The 23,835-nt window shown below is 40.0% G+C and overlaps 1 protein-coding gene across 8 annotated transcripts in view; it reads left to right on the top strand.

Annotated features, from left to right (window-relative positions):
• Window positions 1–23,835, top strand: part of LRCH1 (leucine rich repeats and calponin homology domain containing 1) — a 210,455-nt gene that overhangs the window by 181,569 nt on the left and 5,051 nt on the right. For 5 of the 8 annotated variants that reach the window (XM_017535975.2, XM_017535974.2, XM_017535979.2 and 2 more), the window contains 3 exons: window positions 4,905–5,042; window positions 10,020–10,097; window positions 17,619–19,685. In XM_017535975.2, coding sequence (XP_017391464.1) covers window positions 4,905–5,042; window positions 10,020–10,097; window positions 17,619–17,825 — 423 coding nt within the window. In that variant the 3' untranslated portion in view covers window positions 17,826–19,685. Of the gene's footprint in view, window positions 1–4,904; window positions 5,043–10,019; window positions 10,098–17,618; window positions 19,686–23,835 lie in introns of those variants that run through there. The other 3 variants (XM_017535976.2, XM_017535980.2, XM_017535981.2) reach the window with 1 other exon arrangement.

Raw genomic sequence — 23,835 nt, 5'->3', positions numbered from 1 at the left:
CAAGTGATCTGCCCACTTCAGCCTCCCAAAGTGTTGGGATTATAGGCATGAGCCACGACGCCCAGCCCAATTTTTATTTTTTAAGAGACAGAGTCTCTTTCTGTTGCCCAGACTAGAGTGCAGTGGTGTGATCACAGCTCACTCTAGCATTGAACTTTTGGACTGAGCTACCCAAGTAGCTCAGCATAAATTATGGGTGCATGCCAATATCCCTGGCAATATTAATTTAAAAATGTTTATAGTTATCCTCAATTGTATCCCCAAACTGACCAGAGATTTTAAATCAATTATCTAATAGGCAAACCATTTGAGTTTCTACCAAAGAGGAAGTCTTGTGCTGAGCGTCATTGAAGCTTTTAAGTTTGGAGACGGCAGGGACCATGACTGTCTTAGTCCTTGTCATATTTCTTAGTTCCCAGTGGGCACTCTGTAGGCGTTTGTCCACCTGCATGGTCTTTTTGTCTGGTTAGGAAGATCATAGATAAATATATTGAAGGTTAAATAACAGTACAATTATTGAGTCAGTCAGCAAGGAAGAAAACATTGGTAAACATTGGTATTAGCTATTAAAGCAATTAATTATGAATTGCTGCGTGAGTTTTTTATGTTCAAAAAGAAGTATCATAACTATGAACTAGAAGAGTCTAAGAAAGCTTCTTGACTAATAATGGAACAATCATTTGACCCTGCAATCCCATTACTGGGTATATATACAGAGGAAATACATTGTTCTACCAAAAAGATACCTGTACTCATATGTCAATCACAGCGCTATTCACACAAGCAAAGACAAGGGATCAACCCAGGCTTCCATCAACTGTGGATTGGATAAAGAAAATGTGGTACATATATACCATGGAATACTACACAACTATAAAAAAACAACAAAATCATCCTTTGCAGCAACATGGATGCAGCTGGAGGTCATTATCCTAAGCAGATTATTAAACAGAAAACCAAATACCACATTCTCGCTTATAAGGCGGAGTAGGAGCAAAACACTGAGTATATGTGACACAAAGATGGAAACAGTGAACACTGGGAATTCCAAAAGGGGAGAGAGAGAGGGGCGAGGGTTGGAAAACTACCTGCTGGGGACTATTTCACTGCTTAGGAGATAGGATCATTAGAAGCCCAAACCTCAGTATCACACAATACACCCATGTAACAAACCTGCACATGTACCCCCCAAATCTAAAATAAATTTTTTTTAAAAAAGAAAGGTTCTTGGAGGAGATAGATTTGATGTGAAATCTTCTTTCACTAGCAAATGTGAATTGACTGTTACTCTCTACCAGGCTGTATTCTAGGTGATGGATGTAGGAGAGAACAAAAAGGTCCCTGCTGTTCTGAAGCTTGTAGTCCACTGGGAAGAAATAAGACAGAAATAAATAAATATACAGCTTCGGAGAGCAGTGAGTTCTACAAATGAGCAGTGAGCCCTATAGACTAAATGTAGATTAAATTAAATCAGGCTAGGTCAGCATCTTTGTTATAGCAGATGAGACTTTTTATATGGCTTAGCAAAAAGTCAGGAGGAAATAATTTTAAAAAGAACTCTTACCACCACTTTAAGCCACTGTGGTGGTTCAGCAAACACGAAGGGAAAGTTAGACCTCTGTCATCTGCCCAGACTGTCTACATGGGATGTAAACTGGAAAGGTGAACTTTATGAAATCTACGCAAATAAGATCAGAAGCTGAGATATGGCCCTCAAGGAGTGATACCTTACAATTTCATCTTAAACATGAGTCATATTGATCATTTATGTCTTAATTTAGTGATGTAAAATTAGAGCCTCAAAAAGGGTCTAAAAAATTGTCCACACACAGGACTGTTCTGAAAGAAATTTACATAACACTATGAGATGCACTGTTTTTCAAGTTTTCATTTATTAAAATCACCAAATTAAGTCATCCTTTCATAGGCTGTTATCCAGTTAAAAGGAGCTTCTATTGCAAAAGCTCTAGTTAAGGTTTGAAAACTGACTTCTCTACTTCTACTTCCAAGAGGACGGAGTAGGCATACTTTTCCCTATTCCTCCCACTAAATACACCTAAAACCCCCAGACATACATAAAACAAACATAAGAACATTCTGGAAGGTAGAGAGAAGAAGACAGACTAATTGGGGTCCTTGAGCTCCAGGGGACTTTCTTTTTGCCTCATGTATGCAGAGTTGGAGCTGAAGTCGCTGGGAACCCAGAAACAGTCATGGGCACAGACTTTAGAAAAACAGCAACAAAAGCCCGCTTTCTCTAACCGGATAACCAGCAAAGGGACAGCCTAGCAAGACACAAAATTGTAGACCATAAATGCTCTACTGCAGCTGAACACCACAGGAAATACTGTGGCCCCCGCCTCAGCCACACCAGCAAAGGCTGAGTCACGTGAAACTTCCACCCTTGCTGGGATGCTGTCAGAGAAGACCAAGCCAGCAGCCAGAGATTTCATCCCCACTGGTCAGTAAGGAACCTCATCTGCTCCCAGAGTTTCAGTGGAGACCACATGGGAATTCTGGATTCCTACCCCCACCCAGCAGTAAGGAGGCACCTACCCCTGACCCCTACTCCTTGGCCAACTGAGACCCAATGGGAAACTCAGATGCCTACATTCACCTGGCAGTAACAAGATGGTGGCCACCTTCCCCTGCTGAAGCAGCATCAAACAAACAAACAAACAAACAAAGCCAACTAAAACAGAGATTTAAATAGGATCCAGAGTCTCATAACATAATACAAAAATGTCCAGGTTTCCATTGAAAATCCCTTATCATTCCAAGGAGGAGGAAGATCTCAAACTGAAGGGGAAAAAAGCCAGTCTACAGATGACAACATTGATATAGCAGAGATGTTAGAATTATTTGACAGATATTTTAAACCAGCCATGATGAAAATGCTTCAATGAGTAATGAGGCACAGGTCAAAGGAAAGGAAGAGAATACCCCAGCAGAGAACTAGAGACTCTCAACAAAGAAATAGAAGACATAAAGAAAAACCAGGTTGGGTATAGTGGCTCACGCTTGTAATCCCAGCACTTTGGGAGGCTGAGGCAGGCGGATCACGAGGTCAGCAGTTTGAGACCAGCCTGGCCAACATGGGGAAACACCATCTCTACTAAAAATACAAAAAAATTAGCCAGGCGTGGTGGTGCGCACCTGTAGTCCCAGCTGCTTGGGAAGCTGAAGCAGGAGAATTGCTTGAACCCGGGAGGCAGAGGTGGAGGTAAGCCGAGACTGCACCATTGCACTCCAGCCTGGGCGACAGAGTAAGACTCTGTCTCAAAAAAAAAAAAAAAAAAGGAAATCTAGAGCTATAAAATACATTATTCAAAATAGCCCAGTGGATGGGCTCCACAGCGGAATGGAGATGATAAAGGAAAGAACTGGAATGAAACTAGAAGAGAGAACAATAGAAATCATCTAATCTGAGCAATAGAAAACAGATTGAAAAATCGGTGGATGGAGAGCCTCAGGGACCTGTGGGAGTGTAACAAATGATCCAACATTCGTGGCATGGAAGGCCCAGAAGGAAAGGAGAATGGGAGCAAGACGGAAGAGGAACTTGGGGGTGGGAAGGAAGGAGATGTGTCTATAATCTTTTTTCTTATTTTGAGACAGAGTCTGGCTTTATCATCCAGGCTGGAGTGCAGTGGCGCAACCTCAGCTTACTGCACCCTCTGCCTCCGGGGTTCAAGCGATTCTCTGGCTCAGCCTCCTGAGTAGCTGGGAGGGTGTGTCTATAAAAGGGATCCTTGTGCTGGTGGGAATGTTGTGTGTCTTGACTTTGTCAATGTCAATATCCTGGTTGTTTTGCAAGTTGTTACCATTGAAGGAAATTGGCCTAAGCGTACATGGAATCTCTCTGTATTAGCTCTTACAATTGCATATTAATCTAGAATTATCTCAAAAATCAAAAGTTTAATTTTTTAAAAGAAGGACAAAAACTGATTTTCAATTAAAAATAGTCTAAGAGAAAAGCAATTTTTTTTTTTTTGAGACAGGGTCTCACTCAACTAGGTTGGGGTGCAGTGGCATGATCTCGGCTCACTGCAACCTGCACGTCCTGAGCTTAAGAGATCCTCCCACCTCAGTCCCCCAAGTAGCTGGGACCACAGGTGCATGTCACCACACCTAGCTAATTTTTTGTATTTTTGGTATTTTGTATTTTGTATTCAGGGTTTCGCCATGTTTCCCATCTGTTCTCAAACCCCTGAGCTCAGACAGCTGCCCACCTCCGCCTTTCAAAATGTTGGAGTTACAGGTGTGAGCCACCATGCCTGGCCTAAGAGAAAAGCATTTTTTTTTTTCAGTCGCCCAGGTTGGAGTTGAGTGGTGCAATCTTGTCTCACTCAATCTCCGCCTCTCAGGTTCAAGTGATTCTCCTGTCTCAGCCTCTCAAATAGGTGGGATTACAGGTACACGCCACCACACCTGGCTAATTTTTGTATTTTTAGTAGAGACCGGGTTTCACCATCTTGGCCAGGCTGGTCTTAAACTCCTGACCTCAGGTGATCTGCCCACTGGGGACTCCCAAAGTGCTGGGATTATAGGCCTGAACCACTGTGCTCGGCCAGAGAAAAGCATTTCTTAATCTCTCTTCTGCCCCATGCAGACTGCCTGAACCAGTCAGATTTAGTTTTTATTTATCACACTCACAAAGTGATTCCATTATTCTATTCATTCTGCTAATTAAAAGTTTTGCACTCAACCTAAATTTGTTTTTATAAAGAGGGATTTTTATACTGTTTGAAAAGATGTAAATAATGTGAGTGTTTTCTAGGCATTGTTATCCTTATCCCCCATAATGAAATTAGTGCCTCAGTTCACAAATACCCATAGTTGCATTTTACCCACAGTTATCTCAGTGTTCATAGCAACTGGATTCCTTCTGATTTCCCCAACAGAGCATTGAGATGAGATTGAAGGTCAGTCTACACGAAGACCTGGGGGCAGCACTCATGGATGGCGTCGTCCTCTGCCATCTGGTCAACCACATCCGCCCACGGTCGGTGGCAAGCATCCATGTCCCATCACCAGCGGTTGTAAGTAACACCAAAGGGAAAGTAACTGACATAAAACAGACTTTTAGGGGGCGATGCTGTTGGTTTAGGATGTCAATGGTGTCAGTAGGACCCTGCTCAAATCTTTTCCATTGGGCCCCAAACCATTATAAGACAGAAAAGGAATGAAAGCATCATTTTCACTGTAAAATGAGAGACTGTTTAAAAATAAATACATAAATGACAGAAACATAATTTTATTTCAATATCGAGCAAATAACTTGAAAGAACTTACTGACTGGGCATGGTGGCTCATGCCTGTAATCACAGCTCTTTGGGAGGCCAAGTAGGGTGGATCACTTGCACTCAGGAGTTGTATTTTTTGTAGAGACGGGTTCTGCCTCTGGCAAAAATAGAAAAATACAAAAATTAGTTGGGCATGGTGGCACACACTTGTGGTCCCAGCAATTCGGGAGGCTGAGGTGGGAGGATTGCTTGAGCCCAGGAGTTCAAGGTTGCAGTAAGCCATGATTCTGCCACTGCACTCCAGCCTGGTGACAGACGGAGACCCTGTCTCAAAAAAAAAAAAAAAAGAAAGAAAGAAAGAAAGAAAAGAAATTACTGATTGACTGCTAACTTTTAAGACTGTAGGAACATAAAAATTTCTCTTTTTCGAGGGGTTACTGAAACAGTGAGAAGTCTTTCAGAAAGCTTCTTTTGGTTGGTAACTGCTCCTCTAAATAGAATCTTTTTCCTCTATTCATATGGAGGATTTTAGGATAGCCCTGAAAAAATGTGAGTTCTATGAAAAACATTATAAATAACCTGTCAAGGAGTTGGTTAGCAGTCATGACTAACAATTTCTTGATCAGTCCCTGTACTCAAGGACTCATTGGTGATGCTGGGGAAATAATGGGGAGAGGAACGTGAATGAGACTCCTTAATGCCCCCAAGTCCTCATCTCTGCTGTAGAGGACATAAAGCCTGCACTCAGCTTTCTCTTCCTAGATATCACAGCATGTTGTAAACTAGAAGAGAGCTATAGAGTCAGTTTATGGTAGTTCAGATGAAAGTGGAGGAATCACAGATAAACTTGTCCTTGAAGCCTACACAGGATTTATACAAATAGAGAAGAAAAGGCTGGGTGAGGTGACTCATGCCTGTAATCCCAGTACTTTGGGAGGCTAAGGCGGGCGGATCACGAGTTTAGGAGTTCAAGACCAGCCTGGCCAAGATAGTGAAACCTCCGTTTCTACTAAAACTACAAAAATTAGCCGGGTGTGATAGCAGGTGCCTGTAATCCCAGCTACTCGTGAGGCTGAGACAGGAGAATTGCTTGAACCTGGGCGGCAGAGGTTGCAGTGAGCTGAGATTGCACCACAGCACTGCAGCCTGGGCGGCAGAGTCAGACTCCATCTCAAAAACAAAACAAACAAAAAACAGAGAACAAAGAATCTCTGCTGACCCTTTTTGCTGTTTGTTAGAAAAGGCAGAAGAATTTAGGGGTTAAGAATGTAAGGTTTGGATTGAAATTCCAGATCCTTCTAAAAGCTATACAACTTTGGGCAAGAGATTCATCCTCTCTTTAATTTATATAATGGAAATGTTCTTGTGAGTATGAAATAAGAAACTCCATGTAATATACACATCTATTTAAGCCATTATTATCATTAGTGTTCATATGGCACATTTTCAAAATTTGGAGCCCCATAAACGTGCAATGTTCATAAAATGTGAGAGAGTCGGTGTGCTGGGCTGAAGCTCCTGTGAAGCTCCTCTGTCCTCTCCCGTCCCCAGGAATGCCTCACAGTGGTGTCATTTGTCCTACTTTCTTTCCTCTTGGCAGCAGTAAAAATTAGCTGAAGACCTTATTTCATCTGTTTCTTATCTGTCATATTGAACATACTTTTTTCTTTCAAAGGTTCAAGCACTTTTTTAGCCTCAGAAACATAGTGGGGACAACAAGACCAATTTGTCTTCTTTTTCAAATCTACCTCCAGCAGCCTTAATGTAGGACAGTAAATTCTGTTCCATAATCCAATATGAAACTCTCCAGTATCTTTTACGAATGAGGTCCAAACTGCCATAAAGTCATTTGAGCCTTGTACCAGACTGTCATTTAATAATTTTTCCCAAATGATGAAAGAGACACCACAGATGCCCTAGCCCTCAATTTCAGTGTACAATGATCATTTTACAAGATGTAAGAGGACATTTTGAATTGTGTACCCATTTATGTTTATCTTCAGGAAAAATGCTACATTGTTTTAGAAATCTTTTGGTTTTCACCTTTTTTTCTTTTTTTAAATAAAAATTTAAAAAATAAACAATAGGAAACAATGAATGACTGGTAAAAAAGAGAAAATAAAGGAAAGCAAAAGAAAAACAAATCACTTTATTCTCCTACCCCAAAACAGTCACTGCTGCTATTACCATCATGTCTTCTTTACTATAATCATTTTTTTGTAAAATTAAGTTGCTTTTTAATTATGAGCTTCTCCTATAGACTAGTAACTTTTAAATGTATTATTGAAACCTAAATATTTCCCCATGTCATTAAAATTCTCTTTTTTTTTTTTTTTGGTTGTTTTTTTGGAGGCAGAGTCTCCTCTGTCACCCAGGCTGGAGTGCAGTGGCACAATCTTGGCTCACTACAACCTCTGCCTCCAGGGTTCAAGCATGCCTCAACCTCCCAAGTAGCTGGGATTACATGTGCCCGCCACCACGCCCAGCTAATTTTTGTATTTTTAGTAGAGATGGGATTTCACCATGTTGGCCAGGCTGGTCTCAAACTCCTGACCTCAAGTGATCTGCCTGCCTTGGCCTCCCAAAGTGCTAGGATTATAGGTGGGAGCCACCACGCCCAGCCTAAAACTTCATAAATACCTATTTGATTAACTATAACATATTTTAGCCTGTTTTATTATATTGCAGTTTTCCTTTTTAGAAATGCAATTTGTTTCTAAATGTCCACTTCTATCTAAATGTCCAGTTATCAAAAATTCTTCAACAAGCGTCTTGAAGCCCTTTTGGGCCAGGCCCAGCCACGCTGTAGCCATAGAACCTGCTTTCCTTCTCTCTTCTGTGCCGTTGCTCTCTTCCCCAGGCTTGGCACAGGCATCTCCCTTTGCCTAGAAAGCCGTGCTTCACCTACCCCCCAAAATCTCCTTGACCCTTCAGCATCACTAGCTCCCTTTCCTTCTCTGTTTCAGCATTCAGAAGATTCAACCTCTCAACCTCTTAGAACTGGGTTTCTTCCTTTGTTCATTTTCCCTCACACCAACCCCATCACAACTAAGAACTATCCTGTATTATACTGTACTTTCCTTTAGCTTGCTAATATTTCCAGCTCCAGTAGAGCTAAGTGAGCCTGGGGATTTTGTCTTTGTCTCCACAGATGTATCTTTAGCACCAAGTTTAGTATCTGACCTGTAGTAAGGCAATAAATGCAATCGTATCTGCCAGCAGCAAAGGATGAGTGCACCTTTTCTACCAGTATTATCACCAGCAAAAGCATTCTAATTCTTCATTCATGAAACTAATATTGTCCATATTTTATGCCAAACTGAGGGAATATAGTAGTGAACAAAATCACTATCATTGTCAATAAGCTTAGAGACTGTTCCTTAGAAAAATGAATTTCTTCAGTCTCTGACAATTTGATAAGCAAAATATTGGCATCCCAATTGGTATAATGGGTGTAATTTTTAACTATTGGACCAGTGGTGAGGTTGAAGCTTTAACCATTTTGTTTGTCACAAGTACTTTTCTACCTGAAGCTAAGTAACAATCTTAGAAGATGCCCTCCCTCACTCCCAAAAAGGGAGAATTATCTTTCTGTACCTTGAAACACACTCTCCATTAACTTCTTGGGGCTGACCTACATATTTGGGATGATGTTGGGCATCTTTGGAGTTTCGGAAAAGACTCAGCTGAGTCGTAAGTAAGTGAAGGAAGACAATGGGCCTAGAGGATCAGAGACAAACGCTAGGGTCTCAGCGTGATGAAATGCCTCTTGGCGCCTTCACATGTGAGCCTGCCAGGTCCGTGACCTATTCTTCTGTTATCTTCATGTTATGTTCCTCAGGTCTGTTCCTTCTATTTGCACAAGGATTAATGCAGTGATCTTGCCCTAAAACATGCCAGGGGGTGGGCAGAACCATCCAAGTGGCTGCTGGTGACATTTTTCTAGGGCCCCTGTGAGGGGTGTGACTTCCTCCCTAATTAACATAGAGAATATTTGTTTAGCCTTCAACCTAAATTGTTTCACAGGGCAACAGGCTTCTTTCTGTTTTGGGCAGAGTTTTTCTTTTCGTATTTAATAAATGCTGTACAAATTATATTTTGGTGATGGTTGCTTTGTGCCACTATAAGATGGAATCACATCATTCTCCCTATTAGCAGGACAAGGCCAGGCTTTGTCACAGTGGCTCCTCCACCTACATGGTTGGAATCAGTCATGTCTCTTTGCTTTCTTTCCTAAGGAAAATAGCAGAGGAATATTACAATTTAGCAGCAAATTGCTCAAAACGTCTCATGTAAAAAAAAGTATAGTATATATGTGACGGGAAAGGTGATGTTTATGGTGTACTTTAGGTGAACTAAAACAGGTTACACAACAATATGATCCCATAAAAACTATATATACGTGTATGTGTGTGTGCATATATATGAACATACACATATATACACATATATGCAGAAAATTTTGCAACATATACATCAGTGTATATATGTCATATACATACATCTATATACATATGTACTCATATATGTATATCTGTGTATGCATACACAAACACAATATCTGGAAGAATGAAGTCCAAAATATTAACAGTTTTTATCTAAGATGGATATTTCTGGGGTGATATTTTGTTTTCTTCTATTTGCTTATGTGTTTTTTCTTTTCCTCCAATAAACACATATTGCTTGTGCCATTTAGAAAGTTTAGAATTTAACCTGTTATTAAAATGGTTTCTCTTTTAATAATACACAATTTCTGTATATTTGCATTTATAGCCCAAACTCAGCATGGCCAAATGCAGAAGAAATGTGGAAAACTTTCTGGAAGCATGCCGAAAATTAGGAGTGCCAGAGGTAACATCCAACTTACTTCATATAACTGTGTTTTAGTAAAAATGTTATTTACCATCTGAATTTGAAGCACTGAATTGATGCAAAGCTTTGTACATGCTTTTTCATCTCAGCGTTTATTGAGGAATAATATTGAATAAATTATGTAAATAAATGAACTTTTAATCTAAATTGCTCTATTGCAGTGAAATCAAAGTGACTATGTATGCAATATGTGCAATTCTGAGGAAAAAGGGAAATAATTTAAGATTTTGAAGTAAGTGTGAAGTTTCGAACTTGAAAAAAACTTAATCCGCTTGATTCTCTAAGAGCAGAAACCGCTGAGGCCGCAAGTGAGCCTTCTCTCAGGTTTCGTAGAGTAGAATCTTGGAGCTGATGGTTTTCTTATCCCAGGCTCTTAAACAAAGACCTACTGATTGATTATCATTCTCTGTAGTTGTATTTTCCATATGTGGATAAAAATAATAAACATTGGAAATATTATATTGTTATTATCACTAATGATTATCATTAATAACAGCAGTGTTTGTATGTTGCTTTACAGCTTGTTAAATATGTGCATTTCATTTTCTCCTTTAGTTTGCTTTGGGCCCAAAGCTTTTATAACATAAACTGATTTCTTAGGCAGACATAAGGCAATCGACTCAGAATATGGAGTAGCTGTATAAGTTGAGAAGTTTATCATCATTGTGATAAACAGAAATTGACAGAAGTTATGTTTCTTATGATTTCTTCTATCTTAATGCCCCAGGGAGAAAATAATTTTTAAAATACCTGAGATACTGTTTTTGAGTATATGAATTATATTTCAATATAATTCCACTCAGTGATAGGAATTAATTGCTGAAATTGACAAAGGCTTTTTCAACCCTTTCCCTTTCTCTCTCCATAATTCCCTTTTTTTTTCTTTCTTACTTTCTTCCCTTCTTTATTCAGCTTGGTGGGATTCAGGGGTGGGAGAGAGTGGTAGCCTTCTCATCTTATTTGAGGAAAAGGAGAGCATTATTTAAAACATCTTTAAGTCAGAGCTGTAGCAATACAAGGATGCTTACAAATTTATATTTTAAAGAGTGTAAATTGTATATAATGGATTGTCTTCATGATCTATTCTGCTTCAGCAGTGTTATAACCTGCATGTCTATTGTGTGTGTACATTTTAATATTGCATATACATTTCTTGGCTTTGAATATATATGTCAATGTACTTTACATCCCTTTTCTAATGATTTGCTTCTGTCATGCACTGCTAAGATTTCCCATGTGCGAATCAGGACTCTCATGCCAAGCTTCCGATGATAAATTATTTGTGTCTGTGCTAGAAAGCACTTCGTCAGTACTTTGGGTCATTAGGTTATGACCTAACTCCCTGTGATTTTTAAAACTCGTCAATGCTTTTTGGCTTACAGTGATACAAAATAAAATGGAAATGCCCTTAACCAATTATTGTGAGTAAAGATTGGTAATTAAGATTTCCTTTTAAAGTGAAGAAAAGGAAATCAAATTACCATTAAAATGCAGAGCAAAATTTGTCATAACTTCTGAAGATGCCCCTGGCACTAATGTACAATTTATAATTCCCGAGAAGGTTAAAATACAGGCAGTGAATGATCTTTTTCTGCCAATGTCCCATTTAACTATGTTTAGTATCACTTAGTATATTTTTGGAATTATTTTAAAGGTTTGAGGCAATTTTTTTTTTTTTTTTTTTTTTTTTTTTTTTTTGAGATGGAGTCTGGCTCTGTTGCCTGGCCAGGCTGGAGTGCAATGACACAATCTTGGCTCACTGCAACCTTCCGCCTCCCAGGTTCAAGCAATTCTCCTGCCTCAGCCTCCCAAGTAGATGGGATTACCAGGCACGGGCTACCACGTCCAGCTAATTTTTGTATTTTTAGTAGAGACCAGGTTTCACCATGTTGGCCAGGCTGATCATGAAACTCCAGACCTCAGGTGATCTGTCCACCTTGGCCTCTCAAAGTGCTAGGATTACAGGCGTGAGCCACCCTGCCTGGCTGAGGTGATTTTCAAGTTTGCCCTTATGTGTGTATGTGTGTGTGTTTGTCTGTGTATACACCTATGTATCTATCCTGATGGATAATCCAATAGCATTTTACTGGTGACTAGAGTTTAAATTCACCGCTGCTAGAAAAAAAAAAAAAAGTATGTTAACAGTTGAACTTCTTTAATGAGAATGTTAAAGTAAGTAAAGAATATTTAGTGACAAATCAGAAATTCCCACTGGAAGGCAATTGGCATCTTCCTGTATACTCAAAACAACATGTTTTCATCTCGCAGAGTACATGAGGAAGTGTTCTTGTCTAGGAATATGACTCTAAGCTGAGGGACCAGACGACTTCCCCACACCCCTTTAGATATTTATTCTTCTTCACTACCTAGGAGGGTTGATGCCTGAGTGTATATGTGGCACAGTGCATCAATGATTTACACTAAAAATATCATCATATCATGAGACCACTTGCAGAAATTCATCTACAATTAGACATTTTAAAAGGCATTTTTAAAGACCTAAAAAAAAAGAGACCCTATATCATTACCTTTTCTTATTGCACCAAGTTTAATATTTGAGTAACAAATTAGTCATCGATTTCCTAGTAGTCAGCATAGTAACTTCCCCCTAATTTGCAAGCTTTTTTTTACTTCTTCATCTATAACTTATCAACACACATACACAAGCCACAGACATCTTGAGTTCTGCATTTTATAAGCTAAATATCTAATGGACAATGAGAAAACATCCTGTAGATACTGAAAACTCACAGCTGTGTTCTTAAACCTAAAAGATATTGTCCTTTGTAATAGAAACACAGTTTGAAACTACAAACCAAAGTCAGAGTCAGCAGTTTGTATAATTTTTCCACATTCATATAGATGGGATACAGTAGCTGAGCAGATTTAGTTAAATTATTACATGTAAAGTAATAAAATGGGATGGAAATAATAATAATAAATTATTTTCTTTAGAAGTCCGCATAAACGCAGTCCCAGGCATTTGCTCCAGGGTTGGTCAAGGTTCATGACGCGCTTCTGTGTGCTTCAGCATCTAGAACCAGGGGTTTCTCTGATATCCAGGCAATGTGTCTATGCAGGTTGTGGCAGTATACTACCTAAACTGGCTGAATAAATAGTAAAGGTTAGTGGGTAAGGCTATCCCTCCATGACATTTAAAAAATTTATTATGATATTTTAAGATCAGGGTCTCACTATCTTACTCAAGCTGGTCTTGAATTCCTAGGCTCAAGACACCCTCCCGCCTTGGCCTCCCAAAGTGTTGGGATTATGGACATGAGCCGCTGTGCCCAGCCCTTGGTGGCATTTTAAGCCCACTTTTTACAATAGGGAAGAAAGACAGAAGTTCTGGCGTGGCTTATTCATAAATGCATATTGGCCACATTCAGAATTATAAGCAGCATAAGGTACTATCCCACATCCCTTTGTGGTGTTGATGCTCAGTGGTCAGACTGCAGCTGTCTTCAACCTCTAGTGCAAGCATCAACTTGGTCTTGAAGACAGGCCTTGGTGGGCTTCCAAATTCTTTGGGGTATATTTTTACCATCACCTGAGAGTCTGACTCCAATTAGGCCTTGATCCCATGAGACTTTTAATGGATACATTGGGGCTTCCTTTGACTTTTCTGAGTGCTCTTGGAGATTCCTGACCTCTGACGTCTACATAGCAGATTGGCTACATGTTCACAGTTGGTACAGTTCATGGTTGACTATTGGGGTTTTCAAATGGATCCAATTTTAGGGCTAATTTAGGGCTCTTCTTAGTATTCTCTCAGGTTGAGAGAAATCTAATTTTTAAAGCATCAAAAATACTATAAAATAGACATTTGGTTCACCAGGGAAATTTTTCTAATGAATTTTAAATAGGTAACTTTGATCTCAAACTTCTGTAAGGCATGAGGTCCTTAGTTTAGCAGACCTGCCCTCTTTAGATGAGGGAAATTAGAATAGAAATGTACTCTGTTGTCTAAACGCTCAGTCCTTCATCTTCCTTACTGTTTCCAGAGAAAAGACAGAGGAGAAGGTTAAAGGCGGCAGCTCAGTTGACAGTGGTAGACTCCTTGAAAGCTGAGGGCGCCTTCCTGCCTATCTGGGCAGCTCAGAGTGCTGGAGGGGGCAGAAAGTTTTCATTCCACATGCGCAAGGGCAGGTCACTTGGCATCCTTGAGCTTCTGCGTCAGCCAAAGGGAGTTACAAATAAAACCCTAAAGTACATTCAGATGTTAATGATAATTGTGTTAATGTAAGTGGAATTATGGCTGAGTTTTCCTTATCTTTAATAAATTTCATATTTGCATTTTTTGTGTTAAAGGTTGTATATATGAAAGTCATAATAGTGTTTTCACTTTATACTTGTCAGGGTTTAGGAAATTATATGTATGTAACTGATGATTGAAGTTTTTGTTTTTTGAAAGACAATCTACAAATTGAAGCTACATTTTTTTGTTTTAATCTTGAGAATAGGAGAAATAAGTTTCTTATCTTCTCTGAGCCTTATACCTCTCTTTCTTCCCCAAGTCTGTGACATTAGTGTTAATTTAAATCATGACTAACACGTTGTGGAAGGATGAGATTCTTGTTACAAGATTTATTTTAATTTTCCATGTATATTCGTTAATTCTAAGGGTGAATAAAGACAGGTTTATTGCTTTATTAACATCAATTTTTAAAATCATAATTTATTAAAAAGAGCCAATCTAACTCTTTTCTAGCTATAAAAGTTGCAACTAATTTCCAAGCTATTTCTAGCTTTCTCTAAGTCCATAAAATTGGCAATGAGCTGTCATATATTTGGAGAGGACTGGAAATCCTTCCCCGCCTCTCTGCTCTCCCTGCCAAATTATACCTCATCCCTGAATTATGGCTTTAAATTTTGCAGCATGACCATGAACATTCTTGTGTTATGATATTTTAGATTACAAAATACTTTGTAAGCATATTGACTTTTTACATTAAAATTATATATTTTAATAAAGTAAATATATTCCAAAGTTTTAAATAAAACTTCTTCCTAGGTATGTTTAGCCCTTAGAATTTAGACTGTAGTACACCCTGAACTGCCTGATCTGTCTGCATTTCTCTTTGTGTCCATAGTATTTGGGGAAGCCGATCCAGTAGTAATCTCGGTTACACGCTCTGGTGGTGTGCAACCTAAGTGAACCTCTTAAATTCTGGTGATTGTGATTTGTGTTCACTATAACGGGAATCAGCATCTGCACTTGCCTCTGGGGACTCAAATTAACTGTGTTGACAAACACCTTGCTGTGATTACAAGTGCTCTGTAAATACACGGTGAAATTTTGCCTCTTTAAATTTCCTTCCTTTTTAGCATTTTCCAATTTTAATTTTCATAAAGAAATAAAGTATAATTTTTATGTCCCTCTCAGTAAGGATAAATTTTGGAAACCACAAAGGGCAGAATATCCTAGTCAGAAATTAGGAACTCAGCCCTCGTTTGCTTCATGGCCCCATTTGAAGGGCTGAATGTGACCGCTGGCTGTTTGACATCGGGTTGAACCAGAGAGCAGTTCTCAGATGGCTACAGCAGCTCGCACTCCACACATTCATCACAGTGGCTCAGATTTTTGCCACCAGACAGTCTTAGATCCATTTCTTTTTTGTTAGAGATCACAATTTAATTTAAATTAACCACTATAGGCCGTGACTCTAGGTCTCACCCACTTTAATTAAGCTCAGAGCCTATGGCATCATGAAATTGTTTCCTGGATGAGAAGAACGGTCTGTGCTGGCTGCCCCATGAGGAGTGTACTACTGAAAACTGCAAAGTTGATCTGACTCTAGTTCTCTGATGGTGCTGCCGGACAGCAGACCAGTCATGTTCCTTAGGGTTCTGGGAAATGTATTGAAATACTTGCTGAAGATAGAATCATTTGCTTTTAACATGAAAATAGCAGTTTTGTGAAAATCACATTTCAGTTTGCATATCAGTCTTCTGTCTTACTGCTACGTTGCCCAGATTTCACTGGTCAAGCACAACATTGCAATAGAAAATTCTTATTGCAATGGAAACTTTTCTTAGATGTTTCCTCATCTATGAATCCATGAGTAGCATCTGTCTCCCAGTGAATTCCAATTTATGTGTAGCTGTTTTAATTCTTGGGAGAACTCTTAACAGTGGTAGCTTGATTTCTGCAGATCCACTGGGAAAAGATGCAACATCTGAATACATACAACATGATTTATCAATCTTAAAAATATGTTGTTAAGAGTATCTCTAACTGCATTAATAAAATTAGCATGTTTTTTATCTTATTCAACCAACCTAATTTTGTAGTATTCCTACTTAACTGAGGGTGTCATGCTAACTTCAGAGGACACAAGTGAGGCAAACTTCTCACTTGGAATTATCTTCCATAGCTCCATGATTTATCTGCTTAACAATGAGGCTAAAATAAAAGACAAAATTGTAGCGAAGTATGTAAAATATATATAACATATATCTTGAACGCCTCACCTAATTTGGAAATAAAACTGCATTTATGAAATAGATCACAAATATTTTCAATCTTTGTTTAATCTGGAAGCAAAACCACAGCTTTTCTTGCTTGCTAACATATCAAGTGTGATTTTAAACTGTGGCCATTTCCAGTTAAGAAATTCAGCATAGGAGACAGTCGTTTGCTTTCTGACAGCAATAGGCTGCTGGAAGTCAGCTCAGAAAACTGAACCTCTTAGTTTGCATTTAGCTGAAAAACAGGTGTTCTGCTTCCTTACATGGCAACTACTGAGTAGATAAAACACAGACGTCTTTTCCCCCGCCCCAATATACCTGTTTGGTAGTGAAGGAATTTACATAAGAACTCCCTGTGGGGTGTGCCTTACTCTCTACTCTCATCACGCATCCCAGAAACCTTCTCTACACTTTTGGTTAATGTTGCAAAAATATGAAATGTAATATACTTTGACACATGTAGGTACATACTTAGAACTAGCATTCCCCGGAGTTCATCAACAAGCCTAAAATGAAAAAAAATTAGATGCGTGTGTTAACTTTCAGAGAGAACTACTTTATATCCAAGTCTACAAGACCAGGGTAAAAGATACATGAAGAGAATGGAGAGGAGGGGTGGGGATTGAGTTTTAAACTTTATAGTTTTTCCGTTAGTAAGGTTAAGTTCTAGCTGTCCCAAGTGAAAATCTCTTCTTTTTATGCCACTGGTGAGCACGTGATGCCTTGAGTATTCAAACTGTGTGAATGGCAGAATGATGTATAAATTGCAGATCACGCCGTTCCTCCATGGTGAGACTGCGGGTGACGGATTTCTTTGACCCATTGGCACAAAATAAGTATTCCACTATTCTGCTATTATGATGGATTAAAAAAATCTTTGATGATGAAAGGGTCTTAACTGCTTGAAATAAGGGGTTACTCCTGCCATTGCTAGTAACCAAAAATGTGTGCTTCTTTCTAGCTGTTCCTCCGTGTATTTTTAATTGTATGCACTGTCTCTTTCTGTTCTAACGGCTGCCCTCGGAATAGGCTGACCTCTGCTCTCCGTATGACATCCTGCAGTTGGATTTTCGTCACATTCGAAAGACTGTTGACACTCTGCTGGCACTCGGGGAGAAAGCCCCACCACCAACTTCTGCCCTCCGCTCCAGGGACCTTATAGGCTTCTGTCTTGTCCATATTCTCTTTATAGTGCTGGTCTATATCACTTACCACTGGAACGCTCTGTCCGCCTAACGTCTGCACGTGCATCCAAATGCTGTTCTCTGTCACCCTCAACCTTTGCAGGGTCCTTCCTCCCTTTAAGCCTTTGCCTTGCAAACTCCCATCCCTGTCACATCTTCAGTAATCTCTCGAGTTTTGAAGCTGAACATTACCAAATCAGATTTTCCAGAAGCACAAACTTTGTAGATACAGTTTAGTATCATTTCTCTCACTGAAAAACAACAACTGCAAAGTGTATGCGCACCGCATGTGTCCTCATCCACATAGTGCCAGCAGCAGTGCCACGCAGGTCCTCCTCTCCCTCCTGGTGAGCTGCTGCCCTGGGCAGAGGGGAGGAGGATTCCAGGACAGGAGTGTCCAGCACAGGGATTTAGCATATGGACGTCTTTCATCTGGGTCAGTGTTGAACTAGAATTCTGATTCTGGACTGGGCAATTGAGCTGTATAGGGGCCACCTTGCAGGGGGGACAGAAAACCAACATTTTGGCCCAATTTAATCTATACAGAGGTTTAATAATACCACTATGGACCAAGTTGTATACACTGTCTGGAGGTGTACACGTACTTGTACTGCCTTGATGGCCATTTGATTGGATTCCTCCCGGTTTCCTGAAAAGGGAGCCACGAAGGATACTGGGCAATGTTTCTGCCCACTTCCACCCTGGAAGACCCCTCTGCCTTATGCAGAAGAGCGCTCCAGGGAAGGAAGTATCATTCCTATTAGAGCCTGACGTGGAGAAATCACTTAAGCACCAATTTTTTTCTGCTTAACTCCTTGTTAGGTCTACTCTTGAGGCTCTTAGAAAAGCATTTTCCAGAAGGATTTCTATTTTTGTACAATGGAACAGATCGTTGCTTTTTTGCCATATCACCTAATAACTGCAGGTCATTTTCAAATAAAGCCACGAGTCATGGAACATTCTTGGTCCTGGGACTTGGGTTACAATGGCAGGAATCAATAAGAAGATTACTCTCATTTTACAAGAATGTAATTTCTCTAATTATTTGAAATGTTCATTTAGCCTTTGATTTTCAGTGACATTATCTAGCAAACTGCTTTATTTTTAAGTCAGCTCAAAGGATTATATAGTAACTATATCTGCGTTTGGAGCAATGTGATCAGTTTGCATTGAAAAGGAAAAAAAAGAATTTTATCTTAGCCAAAACATCCCTGGATTCAGGGGTGTCTTTGTATAATATGAGAAGGCATTGTTCCAAAGTCAAGGCAGCCTCCTTATTTTACATGCTGTTTGCCAAATCCTGTTTCTTAGCTTGGGGAGATGATGGAGCTGGTTTCCTCAAGATAAATTTCTAGTTTATTAAGATGCAAACAGCCCCCATAGATGGCTACTAAGAAGAAAATCTTATTTTTCTGAACATTTTCATGAATCCAGGGGACTTGAAAATATGAAAGACCACATAGTTAGAAGAATATATTTATAAAGATTCCTTGCTGCTAAGTCAGATCAGATTTGTTAATGGAAAACATTCTTCACATGATAATATCTTGAGTTATGTGAGCTTTTTCTTCCTGACTTTGTGTTGATTGGTAAAATACAGGATATGCGGAAGTTATCTAATTAACCTCAGCTGTGTATGAATAACCCACAGATGTACTGAATTACTTTTGGTGCTATCTTGTACTCTTCAATCTGTAACACAATAAAATCCCATTGTACAATGTCTGATGAGCACCCTGAGCCATAAATTGCTTAATAAACACATTTTGGGTGATTATTCCAAGTTTTTATATGCCCATTGATACCTGTATTCATGAGCTCTCAGCATTCCCATCCGGCTCTGCAGTGCATTGAGAGCACTGCATTAGAGGTCACCACTCTGGTGGTTTTTCCCTTCTTTCTGGGAAGAAAATGGGAAAAAAAGAGAAAACGTATTGGGTTGCCACCTTAAAGAAAATAATATCAATAAAAACTGAGTAGGACGCTCATGTAAGAATAGATTTAATTTTCAGTGTTGAATATTAGTGTTCAATTAAAACATGCTAAAGACAAAAGACATTTATATTTTAATTCTGGCATCCAAAGTATTCTTTGGATGCACTTTGATTTTTTTGTGTCATTAATTTATCTGTACTCTAATGTACTGCCCTTCTTGGGATTTATTGGATGATATTTTTTCATTAGTAGTTCGGTAACTAGCAGAACACAATTAATTTAGCCCTTTAGACAAAAGTTTGAATGAACTGTTCTGCCCATTGCCAAGCCATTAATTTCTAATCAGAATATTAAGCTTCTCTGTGGTTTTTCTCTAAGATACCCGTGTACTAGCCCATATGCTAACTGGATGCCTGCTGGTGCCTGCCCTTGCAGCTTGACTGGGGATACCTAGCTGACCTCCTTAGAGTCTGAGAAGTAGTTGGGGATGTAACTGAGTGGTTTATTGTGCTTACTAAATCTCCTCCTTCTCACAAGAAAGACCATTTTTTCAGTACTCCCTTCCAATGTCAGACAAAAGGAGCCAAGTATCTATTCACGTTTCCCTTTAGAAATAGCCATTTGTATTCTCTTTCTCCAGTTTCTCCAACTGGGGGCAACTCACCGCTCAGTGTCAGGATTTCCAAAATTTGCAACACCTAATTTCTAAATGCTTTTTCTATTTATGGTTTTCTGGTTTGTAATTTTTAGGGAGAGACACTTACGAAATGGGGCTGGTGGGAAAGGGCCCCGCAGAACTAAAATGTATGACACCTGAGTAGAAATTTCATCAATGAGAGCAGATAAATAAAGACACTTGATATCATGCTGCTATTTGTATGAAATTAAAACTAGTGTGTGGTGGGTTGGGTTCTCTCTTGAAAATTCATGTAGATCCCTGATTGAGTCATAGGGACAAAGGGTGTTTCGCCTTTACCTATGGGGAAAAAGTAGGGATGACATTTTACAGTTTTAGGAAACTGAAAGTTGTTTTGGATTAGGTGAAAAATACTTTAATATGATTTTATTTCAGGAGACTTGATTTTTAAAACTTAGGCTTCAGATTTCAAAATTAGTTCTCAATAAACAATTTGGTATATAGAATGTGCCATTTTCTTTCTTCTTTAAAATGATCAGAGTCTAGTTTCCTGGCTTTTCACTGCAACTTGTTCATTTTTGTGTTCATTCATTCATTCCATAAATATTGAATGAGCAATCTCTGCAAGGCCCTGGGGATAAAAAAGTCAGTGTGACACATGGCCTGGTCCTCAAAAAATTTACTCTCTATACCAGGAGTCTGCAAGCTTTTTTTGTAAAGGACCTCAAAGTAAACATTTTAGGCGTCTTGGGCTATGCAGATTCTGTTGGAACTACCCAATTCTGCTTGTGTAGCATAAATGCAACCATAGATGATACATAAAAAATGGGTGTGGCTGTGTGCCTGGAAAACTTTATTTACCAAAACCAGCTGCAGGCCATCGTTTGCCAACTCTTGATCTAGTGGGTCCTTAGACAAGTACAGAGGAATTCAACTGATAAGTACCTGTGGTAGAACGGGTACAGGATTCTGGAAAAGAAGCCTGACCCTGATGGGGAATAGTGACCACAAACACACCCTGGGATGGTGGTGTTTCCACTGAGACAGTAAATGTGCAGGAATAGCCAGGTGAAGTGGGGAGGAGAGAGGGAATAGGGTTGAGGCATATGTGTGTGTAGAGAATGAAATGTCCTAGAGAGAGGAAGGACTAGAAGGTAGCATGGTTGCAAAGTGAATAATACAGGGAGGAGCAACAAGAAATCTCTGTAAAATGTTGAATGGTCTCCATTTCACACTGAAGAAACTGACGCAGGAACTTAAAGCTCTCATACATTAAAATAATGTGCAGATAGTTTTAAGGCTCAAACAATGTGGTGCCAGGACATTATATATAAGCAGCAGCCTGAATAAAATGAAACACGCTGGTGTGGATGATGCCATTTTAGGCTAGTGAATGGCTTGGAAGTAAGTGTGTGTCTCTTTGGGAGCATAAGAAACTATAGAAGGGAGAGCAAGGCAGTGCCAGCTCATCCTGTTCCCACCAGGTGTTTTCTGCCAGGACAAGATGAGCTAAGTGGCAGAGCCAACCCTGACACTGAGTTGAGGGTTTGCTGGTCCCACCTGACATTGAAATTGATGAGACTTGCCATCAAAAAACTCCAGGAGCCAAGGGACTTCTTCCTATATCATGACCACAGACCTAACATATTCACCCATTAAGTAAGGGATTTATGGGAAGAGGCATAGTGTTGTGGAAAGAGCCCTGGCTCTAAGACACATGTGGTTCAAAGCTCAGTTTCAGGACTTACCAGCCGTTTAATGTACAAAGTTACTTGAGCTCTCTCTCTGTCTCAGTTTTCTCATCTGTGAAATGGAGATACTAGTGTCTGTCTTGCAGGGTTATCATAAAGAAATCACTAGTGCAAAGCTGTAGTGTGGGTGCCCAGCATGCAGAAGGTAGCCCAGAAGTTTTTCAAAGTTAGCATGTAGTCTTTATGGCTTGCCGTCTTTTCCAGCCTCATTTGCTGTGGCTCAGAAGGATGGATGAGGGGATGTGGTTGAAGCTAATAGATTCTACCATTGGAGAAGTAACTTGAAGCATGAGTTCTTCAAAGGGAGTCAGAAGCATTGTTTTTATGCAGGAGACTACTTCATGACTCCACTTGGTATTTTAAAAAGAAACAACAGAAAAAGCCCATGGACAAACCAAGAGTCTGCTGTCACCTTCTCAAAAAAAAATCTCTGGGATCCTATAACAGTGCAACTTAAATTCATTTCAAGTCCACGTAAAGGTACAGCTGTCTCTGCCGTAAGTCCATTATGAACAAGGGGCCTGCTGGAAGGGCCACTTTATCTGCCTGATCCTTAGAGGGCCCTTCTCTTCTGGATCATTCCTCATCCGGCTGTAAATCTACCATGATTCCTTCCTAATTCCGGCTTCTATGTACACTTCAAGGATCCCCCGCTCTGTGGGAGATGCAGTGTCCTGACTGGTGTGATGGCAAATGGCCCAGACCCCTTTCTTGGGACGCCTCCTCTTTGGAAACCTCCCCTTGGCCATCTGTCCAACCAGCACCTCAGGGTGTAATTCCTACCGGAATCTTCATTCCAGTCCTGTGATCAAATAGCCAGAACACCCACGCTTGTGTAAGTCTTCTGTTTTCCTGTGCAAGTGTTCTTACATCCCTCCAACCTCAGCAACATAATCCGAGGGCACCTCTGGGCTTCCGCTGGGGGTCTGAAAAGAGGCAGGAAGAATTCAAGGCATACCTTTTTATGTCTTCTGTTTACTCCTCATCACCAGCCATACAAGCAGGAGGGAGGATCTCAGACTCTGTACCTGGCTTGGAGTGTGGAGACTGGGAAGGCAAGAAATGCTGCTTGAAAAAACAGGCCTGGGAAAGAGGGTGCCCTTCACCTAACTGTCTGTGAAGTGTCCAGATGTCCTGTTGGCAGGAGCCTAAGCCTCAATACCTTCCTATCCCTATTTCTCTGGAGCCCCCAGCCTTTCCCTCGCATGCTTTTCAGCTTAGAACCCTGCAGGTCACTGGAGCCACTGCTCTTCAGGCACTGGGGTCAGTCCCTCATTGGAGGACACATGCCACTCTCCTTTCAGGACATAGGATAGGACCCCTTGCTCCATATAAGCTGCATTGTTCACAGAGATTAGGCTCTATAGAAATACCAGTGCTAGAATTCAGGCACATTCTAGACTACACATAACTAAACAGTGAGGTTGAAAGCAAAATGTCTTGCTGCACTGCCTTGTGCAAATCCCTCATTTAAAAATTTCTATTCACATTCCTTGCTCAGTGTTCTATTGATTTCTTAGTGTTCTTCCTACTGAATTGTTGAGCTTATGTATCCTATAAAACGCTTTGTAATTTTTTTTTTGAGATGGGTATCGCTCTATTGCCCAGGCTGGGGTGCAGTGGCACAATCATAGCTCACTACAGCCTCAAATTCCTGGGCTCAAGTGATCCTCCCACCTCAGCCTCTCAGGTAGCTGGGACTACAGATGCACACCACCATGCCCAGCTAATTTTCTTTC

The sequence above is a fragment of the Cebus imitator genome, unplaced genomic scaffold (genome assembly GCF_001604975.1).
Source record: "Cebus imitator isolate Cc_AM_T3 unplaced genomic scaffold, Cebus_imitator-1.0 Scaffold94, whole genome shotgun sequence".
In the NCBI taxonomy this organism is placed as follows: domain Eukaryota; kingdom Metazoa; phylum Chordata; class Mammalia; order Primates; family Cebidae; genus Cebus; species Cebus imitator.
This window is presented reverse-complemented; position numbering and strand designations above follow the sequence as displayed.